Source organism: Arachis hypogaea, chromosome 10 (genome assembly GCF_003086295.3).
Source record: "Arachis hypogaea cultivar Tifrunner chromosome 10, arahy.Tifrunner.gnm2.J5K5, whole genome shotgun sequence".
Taxonomy (NCBI): Eukaryota; Viridiplantae; Streptophyta; class Magnoliopsida; order Fabales; family Fabaceae; genus Arachis; species Arachis hypogaea.
In genome coordinates, this window is record NC_092045.1 from 27,958,852 (window position 1) to 27,970,806 (window position 11,955).

The 11,955-nt window shown below is 32.7% G+C and overlaps 1 protein-coding gene and 1 long non-coding RNA gene across 2 annotated transcripts; one reads left to right on the forward strand and one right to left on the reverse strand.

The window, feature by feature from the left end:
- Positions 1 to 446: 446 nt before the first annotated feature.
- Positions 447 to 3,861, reverse strand: LOC114924606 (uncharacterized). Its single transcript, XR_003811995.2, has 4 exons — positions 3,171 to 3,861; positions 2,554 to 3,051; positions 2,290 to 2,411; positions 447 to 2,161 (listed from the first exon to the last, which is right to left on the reverse strand). It is a non-coding gene; the product is annotated as an uncharacterized lncRNA (long non-coding RNA).
- Positions 3,862 to 6,565: 2,704 nt separating this feature from the next.
- On the forward strand, positions 6,566 to 10,497 carry LOC112717448 (zinc finger BED domain-containing protein RICESLEEPER 2-like). Its single transcript, XM_025769472.1, has 7 exons — positions 6,566 to 6,583; positions 7,320 to 7,597; positions 7,697 to 7,767; positions 8,281 to 9,529; positions 9,657 to 9,906; positions 9,987 to 10,305; positions 10,394 to 10,497. The coding sequence occupies exons 1-7, from the start codon at positions 6,566 to 6,568 to the stop codon at positions 10,495 to 10,497; spliced, it is 2,289 nt and encodes a 762-aa protein (XP_025625257.1).
- Positions 10,498 to 11,955: the final 1,458 nt, after the last annotated feature.

Here is an 11,955-nt window from a genome sequence, read left to right on the forward strand (position 1 = left end):
ATTTTCCTAAAAAAATAAATTGAAAGTACATATAAGTTAGACTAACATAAGAAAAAATCATACAATAACTTATCACAATTTAAAAAATAGTAATGGTTGAAAACATAAGAGTCGGAATTCCAATAGTAAATAAACAGAAAAAAAAAACAGAACAGCAATCTTTGACCTCACTATACTAATAAGACTCTTTAGTTGTATACTTGTATTCATTGCTTGCAGTCATAGCTTGTTGATCTGATTACCTGAAGTTATAAAATTATGAACAAAATAGAGACACTTCAAAGGCTCAAAGTGAAGTTCAATGAGATTTGTAATCTCTATAGAAGCCTAATTATTCGCAAGCATGTAAGGTACTTCTCAGCACAAATGCAAAAGACACATTGAAAAATTCAAGTAAAGGAACAAATAAGCCTTTTATACGATAAACAATAGAGGAAAATTCAAGACTGCACTTCCCATCAACAAGTACACTATCACCAACACTTTTCCCTGCCTCTCTTACAATATCAATTTCAGTACTTATATCATCCAATCCAGGAACTTTAGCACCCTTTTCACCAAGAAAATCAATCAAAGGCCTGTAGTTTGTCTTCATATTTGAACAATTCCCATCAGCAGTGATACCTCATCCAGCACCTCACAGGGCTCCCTCTTGTCAACAATATGTTCATCCTCACTTGAAGGGATCTTTCCCAACTTACCATCCTAAACACAATTTACAAAAAATAAATAAATAAATAAATAAAAGAAAATCAATCGAAAAAAATAATAAGAAACACTAAAAAACAATAAAGAAAATAAAAAACACAAGTTTGTAGATGCAACCTTCAATGGAGTACGCTCATCATTGGCATCATAGTTAGGCAACTCAAACATGGAAATAATAGCAGCATCATCACAAACTCTTCTCACACGGAAAGTTTCAAAATACTTGTCTGTACCAACACTCTTGGTATCTATCTTAAGGAGCAATTTTTTACCCACCAATTGCTGGAACATCACAGGATAACTATCTCCACAAACAACTTGTGAAATAATTTGAAAAACATAGTTCTTAGAGGAATCTAGGACAAAATACACACTCAAACACACTCAACAAACAGTTATACATGACAGAAACAGATCTCGATCACTATTAAACTCAACAACAGAAAAGAAAAAAAAGGGAAATAAACCATACATTTGCATCCTTCTGAACTTCTCCAAACAGATCAGCACATGATTTTTTCAATAAGTAAGCAGCTTCACGATCGAATAACACAAATACGCCATGTCCATTGTCATCCTCAACAGCTATTTTGATCCTATATCTGACCACCAAAGAATTACCCAATAAAAAATTTAATACACGAAACAAAAAAAACAACAAAATAACTGTAATTAGGAAAATGGAACAAGGAGAAATAAACAACAACAGGAAAGAGAAAGAAAAAAAGAAAAGAACATCACACATAAAGGAATAAACACAAGCTACCTAGGAGTCACATTGGTAACATAATGCTGACAAAAATCACAATAATATGCACCACCTTAAGGCTGAATTGACTTCCCACAAATACAAGTTGAATACCACGAAGGTCCCTCATCCACAATAGATCTCACAAAACCAAAAACCACAAAAGACCCCTCCTATCATAATATAAAAAATAAACATTGAGATATGAATGGAAAACATAAACTTCGTATAAATTTTTCATGAAAGGACATCTAAGTCAAAATTGACCAAAGACATGGAAAAAACCCAATAAACTTCGTTGTTATCATGAAGTTCGTTAATAGTGCATCTTCTAGTAAGCCGCATAAAATCATCTTCCAATGAAACACCCTTGCCCTCATTAGCAATAAACAATGACTGTGTTCCATTGATACCTTGGTCAATTATACTAATAATCACAGAAGAATTACAGGAAAAAAAAAGGAAAAATCAGTTAAAAAAAAGGAAAAAAAAGAAACAGTATCAACAAAACTTAAAACATGAATAAAGAGAATAAACTGAAATTATATTAACCAAGTTAAAACTATAAAAAAAACATCAATCAACTAAACATGTCATCTAATAAGATACTATCCAATAACCTATTTTTGAAATCAACTACTTCAGACAAATCTAGATTAAAGAACAGCCGAGTAGCATGCATAACATTTTGGAGACCAACTTGTCCTACAAAACACCCAACTAAATAAATAATAGATAAATAAATAAATAAATAGTTAAAAATAGGGAACTAAACATAAAGCAAATAAATATCAGAGGAAATTGGGAAGCATAAACATTATAATATTGACTACCCCTAAAGAATTTAACTTTGGCAAGTTGGATCACAACAACTGGCTGCTCCATATAGCCAGAACCTAAGAAACGATGCACTTCATCCACATACTCTCCAAACAGAGTACAGCGTATTGTCAACCTGAAAAAAAATATTTATTGAAAAACTTAGATCCATTAACATTTCAACGTAAAACACCAATAAAAACTAAAATACAAGTGCTTAACATAAATAATAGTTAATCAATGCAAAACACAATCAACATCAGGCAGAAAAAAAAAACTCTTTTGAAGATAACTCAAGAACGATCATCTTCATCACTTTCGCATCTTTCACATACTCTTTCTCTTCACCAACAAAAGTCAGCAAACCAATAACATCTATCAAAAAAAACAAACATCAATAAAATCACAGTTTAAAAGTGCACACTTCCATAAAAAAACAGCCAAGAAAAAAAGCAATAAACTGAAACAAAAAAAAATGAAGGGCACAAAAAAATTTAAAGTCACCTACCAACTAAGTAAATGTAATCTTCAGTCATTTTCAAGAGCTCATCAAAGGGACAGAAATCGAAACATGTCTTTGGGATATCATCGTCAGAGACAGGAATAACAGTTGTACGATTAAGAAAAGCCAACTTAAACTCATGTTCTGCTGCCCTATAATTGCCTTGGTTTGGAACAACACTAAAATATGACATCCAGTATGTTTGACCCTCAATAATACTCTCTTTAAACCTATTTATGAGCTGCTTCTTAACAGTTGCTTGTATTTTGTTAGACTACACAAAAAACAACAACAAATTTAAAAAACAAAAAACAGTAACAACAAAGAAAAACAAAAGAAGAAAGAAAACCGTAGATAAAATCAACCCAAGACCAACATTGAACAGCCACTCACATCTCCATCAACAAGAACAATTTCCATTGAATTTGTAACTTCATAATTTCCAAAAGAAGGAACAATCCAAGTTCTTAGTACCCTAACTTTAAGTCTCCATGCCTCCCTTGGAGGGTGGATCTTAGAGATAGAATCAAATAGAGGAGGCATTGGCTCAACCACCAAACACAATAGAGAAAACTAAAAAGATAAATACAAAACCAAAAACAAAGGATTTCAGAGAAGGAATGAGGTGCATTGAACGATACAACCAAGGAGTCCTTTTTATAGACAAGCTAACAAATCACCAAAATATTTGAATTTGAATTTGAATAACTCAAAGAAAGGGTGGGAAAACATATATCACATAGAATACATCATCTATTACCTATCACACACATATCCAGCAACCACAATCAAGAACACCTATGCTATCCTCCCTGCGCAACAATTAAATAAGAAAGGACACATTCCAACAAATCTCATAGAATCATAATAATAATAATTATAAAGTAATAGAATAGTGTACCCTAAAACCCACTAACATATAATCTACTTGAACATATGTGCATATGCATATGAGGCACACCCAAAAACACCTATAATGTAGTCATTGGGAAGAAACTGAATAGGAAAAGACATTTATTAGCATATCTCACCTGACTAAATCCCAGAATTTCAGATGCATGAAAAGAAAAAATTTAAAAAAAATAAACAAAACATAAATATATCAATCAATAAATCAATTAGAGTAATCATTCACAAATAGAATGGAAATAAAAAGAGCAACAATATCAAAAGAATATTAAAATATTCTCAAATAAATCAATTAAGCATTCAACTTAAATATATAACATTCAATAGAAAATAGTTAGAATATCATTGTTAACCTATAAATCAAATCAAATCCAATACAATTTCTTGGATAATGTAGTTCTAGTGTAGATAGTAACAGTATATCTATACATACATTATTATATTAATTTAATATTAATATATCAAGTAAATTATAGTTCATTGGCTTAGTGATTAAATAAATGCAATCTATATCTAGAATCTAAAAAATTCCAAAAGAAGAAAAAATCACAATCTGCCCCCAACTTCATAGACAAAAAAAGTTGATTTGACATATATAGCACCTAATAATAACACGAAAAAAGCAAATTTTACTTGGAAATAACAACTGCCTTCTCAATCACATCAGTCATCACATCAACCATCACAACAAACAACCAAGACCTATGAAAAGCAGTCAACACATTATCCATGATATAGGGTGAGAAAAACCTAACATAAATAAGTTACCCTATTTTTTAAGGAATATTTTATTTAACAAAAAGTATTTCTTAAAATTAAATAACAAGAGAGAGGTATTTTAAAATTTCAAATAGAATAAACTTAAAAATTTTAATAGCTCTATCAAATAAAGCACAAAGTTCTCATTTTGATATTATTGTAACATTCTCCACCAATTTTCAAGTCATGAATGAATGAAGAGAACAAAGTTACATGGACTCCAACTCAATTTTTTACATTTTTTTTATTTTATCCACTAAACTAAATAGTAAGAAATTTTGTTTTCCACCCATTCTGTCTTGTTACACTTTTTTCTACCTCATATTCCTCCAAAACAAACAATGTGCATAAACAATGAATAGAATAAATTAAAAAACAATAACTATATTAAATTAAATTCATATTGAGAGAGAAAACATATTGAATCACCATTTAGTCCTACCTCAATTGAAAAAAGAGAGGATTCAACAAATCTAATACTAATATAGAGTGATAAATCTAAAAGAACACAAAAGAAGGGAAAGTCAGAAGCTGCCCCCAAATTTCTACACCAAAAAAGTTGACTTGACATATATAGCACCTAGTAATAACACATAAAAAGCAAATTATACTTGAAAATAACAACTGCCCTCTCAATCACGTCAGTCATCACATCAACCATCACAACAAACAACCAAAACCTATAAAAAGCAATCAACACGTGAATTATGTAGGGTGAGAAAAACCTAAAATAAATAAGTTACTAACTTTTTTAACTAATATGTTATCTAACAAAAAGTATTTCTTAAAATTAAATAATAACAGAGATGTATTTTAAAATTTCAAATAGAATAAACTTAAAAATTTTAACAACTCTATCAAACAAAGCACAAAGTTCTCATCTTGATATTGTTGTGACATTTTCCACCTATTTTCAAGCCATGAATGAAGGAAGAGAAAAAAGTTACATGGACTCCAACTCATTTTTTTCTTTTTTTTATTTCCTTCCCTAAACCAAACAGCAAGAAATTTTGTTTAAACCCATTCTGTCTTGTTATATTTTCTTCTACCTCATATTCCTCCAAAGCAAATAATGTGCAAAAATAGTAAATAGAATAAATTAAATAAACAATAAAATATTAAATTAAATTCATCTTGAGAGAGAAAACACATTGAGTTACCATTTAGTCCTACCTCAACTGAAAAAAGAGACATTCATCAAATCTAATAATAATATAGAGTGATAAATGATCCTACAGCCCACCCATAGCTAGGGGTGGCAAACGGGCCTTAATCCGCCGGGCCGGCCCGCGTAACCCGCCAAAAAAGGCGGGCTGGGCTAGAAATTTGGGACCGTCGTAAGACAAAAGCCCGCCTAACCCAAACCGCTTAAACCGTGGGCTTTGGCGGGCTTTGGCGGGGCGGGGCGGGCTGCCCCGGCAGGCTGAAGGTTTTTTTTTTTGGGCTGAACTCATTACCCATGAACCCAGACCCAGAACCCATGAACCAGCCTCACCCGACCCGACCTGACCCGACCCGACCCAATCCCCATTCCCCACCCACCTAAACAGCTGAAACCCTAAATTGAATCCCCATTCGGCCATTCCCCAATCCCTAATCCCCATTGCAGCTGCCTCACTCTCACTCCTCGGTCCTCTCCTCTTAGTTCCTCGGCAGACGGTAGCACCGCAGCACCCAGACACTCAGTCGTCTCGTCTCCACTCTCCAGTCTCCTCGACGGATCTCAGCCTCTCACTCGGTTCCTCAATCTTAGTTCCTCAGTTCCTCACCGCCACTCTCAGTCTCTCACTCGGTCATCCTAAGCTCCTCACCGTCACTCTCAGTCTCTCAATTCCATCGTCCAGCGACCTCAGCTCGAACTTCAGAGTTACGTCCTCACCTCTGTCTGGCCGTCGTTGCTGCTGCCTGCTGGTCTCGGTCCTGGGCTCCTGGGTCTTGTGAGTCGTGACTTGTCCTCTGAATCTGCTGCTCCTCGCTCTCGGTCACGGCTGCTGCCTGCTTGTCTCCTTGATCCTTCAAGGTCTGCACAACTCTAACCTTTGCTAATGCTATTACCTGAAGTCCTGAACACATATTTGTAACTAATTCTTTGTTTTCAAATTATTAACACAAGTTGATATATGATATACTTGATGATTGTAATTTATAGTGTGTGTTGCTAAGTGAAGGTGCATGGTGTTGTTATTTATTATGTACAGAAAAAGGGTGGAGTTATCTTAAGAGAATTGAACAATTTTATTGATGAGAAGAAATACCTGAGTTATTGAGCTCACTGTCATTATAAAAAAAACAGAAGACATATTCTTTGAATTTGTCATTCTGGTGGTTAACTCATACCTATTGTACATATTCTTTCAATTCATATGCAACTAATCCTTTTTTTGTTCTGTTGTTACATCAAATGCAGCTGTCTATGCAGTTGTTAATGCAGTTTTTAGCACCCAAGTGATGAATTTGATAATAGATTAATTGCTCAATTTTTATGGATCCATCATGTATTCAATTTTTAAATATACTTGATAATGGTTGATTGTTGGTTAAATACTTGAATTTGATAATGGTTGAGTTTTGAATATACTTCATAATGGTTGAGTTTTGATTATGAGTGCCAGGTCAAGCAGTAAGTTTTTTAAACTTCCAACTTTTCTTTAATCACAAGTATTCATGATCTGCCATACTCTCATTATAGACAGCTTAATCTTGTTATATAAGAAACTTCAGCTTCAAGAATGTTAAATATGTTGTTCCATTATTCATCTATATCATTATTTTGCATCTAAATCTTTCTCCTAGGCCATTTGATTAGACATTCATTCATCCTATTCTCAATTATTAAACTAAAGCTTGTTTTCCAATCATATTCTTGTTGAATAGGTCACTTCTCTGGGTTCAACACTTGCTATTAAGCTATTGAGTAACACAAGAATTGAGGATTCAAGGTTTGGTGTGTATAGCCATCGCCTCGATGATAAATGGCTTATTGGCGGTGCTTCAAACACTGGTGGGGCTGTTCTTAGACAGCTTTTCACTGATGATCAATTAGAGGAATTGAGTGAACATATTGATCCCTCAAAAACCTCTCTTCTAGACTACTATCCCCTCCCAAAAACTGGTGAAAGATTTCCTGTGGCAGATCCAAACTTGGCTCCAAGGTACTTAATCCTTTATGATTGTTGTTAGAATACAGAGTCTTTGAAATTTAGTTCCCAATAAATTTAGCTTTGATTGGATGTTGTTTTCATATAATTCAGTTCTAAATTTGTTAGAATCTCACAGTTGGGGATTATTTTTCTTTTAAGATTTTTCCTCCTATTCTGTTTCAGTAAGCATTATAAATTAAAATTTTTCCCTTGCCAAGGTTTAAAATTGAATAATATTAGATGTAATAAGTGTGTAATTATAAATGTTATATGTATGAAATTATAAACATTAAGTTAAATAAGATAACTTTGAGTTATGGTTTATAAATTAAAATTTTGCCCTGGCAAAGGTTCAACTGGTTGTAATTGAGATTTGAGGGTGGTACCAGTTCTTAAGAAAAATAACAGTATTTGACTATACATTGATTGCGGGACAACAATTTATTTCATTGTTAAAATATGCATTTAAGTTAATGTGCTAAATTGTTCTAACTAGATGAGTATTCAATTTTTAAATATACTTGATAATGGTTGATTGTTGGTTAAATGCTTGAATTTGATAATGGTTGAGTTTTGAATATACTTCATAATGGTTGAGTTTTGATTATGACTGAATACTTGCTGTTTTTTGTATGATTTGCTAATGGTTGAAAAACCTAGTTCATATAAACAATTTACATTTACTTTTATTTCAGGAAATATGAATTCTGAAACTGTGAGTAACCTTGTTACCACTGGAGTTGGTTCTGAGGCTGCTCCAGTCGAGGTTGATGAACCTAGTTCGAAAAGGTTGAGACCAGCAACCTCTGATGTTTGGAATTTTTTCAAAAAGCTCGGTTCAGATAAGGATGGAGTAGAACGTGCTGAGTGTAAAGGATGCAAGAAAGTGTTTAAAGTTGGAGGTAAGCGATATGGCACTTCTACTATAAAACGGCATCTTGATAGTTGTACTCAAATTAAGCATGAAGATATTGGTCAGACTATAGCAGAATTGCAACTTAAAATGGGTTCACTTAAGATTGATTCAGGAGTGGCTAGAGATATGTTTGCTGGGTATGTAGTTGCTGGGGATAAGCCTTTTAATATGGTTGATGATAGGAGATTTAGAAATTGGGTGAAATATATTAGTCCAACTTTGAAACTTCCTTCTAGGAATACGGTTAAAGCTGACATAGTGAAAGTTTACAAGAGAGAAGCTGCGAAACTTAAAAAAATTTTAGTTTCCATTCCAAATAGAATTTGCTTAACATCTGATCTTTGGACTTCCAGTACCAATGAGGGGTTTATATGTTTGACTGCACATTTTGTTGATGAGAACTGGAAATTACTGAGTAAAATTCTCAATTTTTGTCATATGCCTCCTCCTCACACAGGATTTGAATTGTCTTCTAAAATCTTTACGCTTTTGACTGAGTGGAAAGTTGATAAAAATATTTTTTCCATTACTTTGGATAATGCTTCTTCTAATGATACTTGTGTTGAACACTTGAAAAGTACTTTGGATGTGCATGGTTCATTGTTGTGTGGTGGTGAATTCTTTCATGTTCGTTGCTCTGCTCATATTTTAAATCTTATTGTCCAAGATGGAATGAAAATATGTGGTGATGCAGTGTCTAAGATTAGAGAGGGTATTAAGTTTCTGAGAAAATCTGAAAGTCAAATGGTTAAGTTTAAAGAATGTTTTGAAGATATTGAGGGACTTGAGTATACGACTGCATTATGTTTAGATGTTCCTACTAGGTGGAATTCACTTTATGCAATGCTTGCAAGTGCTATTCCTTATAAGAAAGCTTTTGAAATGTATAAAGTAAAAGAAGCTGGGTTTAGGGAGTTTTGTCCTTCATCAGATGAGTGGAGAAGAACTGAAAAGATATGTGATTTCTTGTTACCATTTTACGAAACTACCAAGTTGATGTCTGGAACTTCTTACCCAACATCCAACTTGTATTTTTTACAAGTTTGGCAAATCCAGCTGATTTTAATGAATAGTTTGAAGAATGATGAAGTGCTTATAAGGAACATGGGAGAAAAAAATGATGATTAAGTTCAATAAATATTGGGAAGAATACAGTGTTGTTTTTGCATTTGGGGCAGTTCTTGATCCTAGATTTAAACTCAACACTTTGGTTCATTGCTATAATGAGATTGATCATATTAGTGCTAAAGACAAAGTGGAGCTTGTGAAGAGTAAGTTATACAAGCTTTTTGAGGTTTATGACCAAAATTCCTCTACAACTATAGAGAGTTCTTCCCAACTTTCAAGTAATTTTTCTCAAGCAACATCTTCTGCAATTGGAACTCAGCTTATTAAAATTGTTGGTGTAAGTATTTTTATCTACTTGATTATATGTGTTTTTTATTTTTCATGCTTTTTGATTCATATATTGTTTGTAATGCAAAGGATTTGATGTCCCGTAATCAAGAAGCTGAAGTGAAAAGTGGAAAGAACCAACTAGATATTTATTTGAGTGAGGCAACATTATTTTGCAATGATGCAATCATTGATGTTTTGCAATGGTGGAAAGACAACCATCATCGTTTTCCAACACTATCACTAATGGCACGAGATTTGTTGAGCATTCCTATTATTACCGTGGCTTCAGAATATGCATTTAGCATGGGTTCTCATGTTTTGAATAAGTATAGAAGTCATTTGTTGTCAGATAATGTTGAAGCGGTGATTTGCACCAGAAATTGGATACGTGGATATGATGATTTTGGTATATTATATTTATGACATACATACTTGAGTGATTTTGAACATTATTATGTACTATTTTGCTAATATATTTATTTACTTTTTTCTAGAGGAAGATAAAGATCAGGAAGATATTGCAAAAGGAGAAGGCTATTTTTCAGGAGTTGGTTCCAATGATGTTATTGACTTATATGAAGATGAAGATGAAAATTAAGTGTATTGAATTAAGTTTAATTTGCTTTGAAGACTATTTATAATTATGTTTTTGGACTTTGGATTATATATTTATTTTGTCTATGGGACTATTTATAACTATGACTTTAGTATTTTAGATAATTGGATTATGTTTATTTACTTTGAAGACTATTTATATCCTTTGAAGACTATTTATATTTAATATTTGTATTTATATTGATTTAAATAGAAGATATTAGATATGTTCTTCTAAAAAAAAACAATTAATTAGGCGGGCTTAGCCCGATTTATATTGATTTAAATAGAAGATATTTTTTCTTATTAAAAAAAAAACTAATTAGGCGGGCTTAGCCCGCCAGCCCGCCATTAGGCGGGGCGGGGCGGGCCAGCCCGCCAGAGAGCGGGCTTCCGGCGGGGTGGGGCGGGCGGGGCGGGCTTCCCCGCCTGACACCCCTACCCATAGCAAACTGAATAATTTTACCTCGTAATAGACCTCCCACACATAGACTATTAATTTCTACCAAATCCATATAACAAGAGTACACAAGTCAATATAGATATATAGAGTTATTGCATACCAAACAACACACTCAACTGAACCTAAGAATTAGATTCTAGAATTATTTAAAATTTAATTTTACACATATAAGAGTTAGAAAACAAAAAGAAGAGAGATCTTATTGGGAATACCAAATATCTTTCTCAATTACATCAATCATGATATCTAAGATGAGACACCTATAAAAAATAAACAAAGACATCACTCAGCATGGAAAATAAAATAAAAAAATAAAACTGACAAAACAAAGTAAGTATACTGATATACTTTGGGAACACCATTTTCTTAAAAAAATTGGAACACATTATAAACAAACCAAATCTCATAAAGCAGTAAACCATAATGAGATGAGCATATCAAAAAGAAGAGAATAAAGAATTATACAAAATATACAAAGAGAGAAGAAAAATTTTTTGATCTTAAGGTAACTGAATAAATTTTTTATTGATGTATTAGACCAAAGTGTAATATTAGACCCACTAACCATAAGAAACAAAAAAAAAAGAAAAAAAGAAAAAAAAACACAATATTAGCAATACAAAGCAACACTTCAAATAATTAGAAAAAGAAACAAAAATCAACATACAATTAATCATAGTGACTGTGAAAAAAAAAAGTAACATGAACATTCGAAATTGTATACCACTCAAATAAAAAACACATATAAATGGATAAGAAAATCAATTGAAATTAAAATACAAACAAAGTCCGAAAACTCCAACAATCATCAAGACACAATGTGTTTGAATCGTATGAAAGAATAACACAAGATTCTTTCATTGTATCAAAGTTTGAACAAACTTCAGGTGGTGCTAGAACATATTTTTCTCTGAACCCAGCAGCTAATGGATGTCCACCCATTACTTACCACCAATAGAGATTTTGAGAACCCATTGAAAATGAAGTTCCTTAGTGACC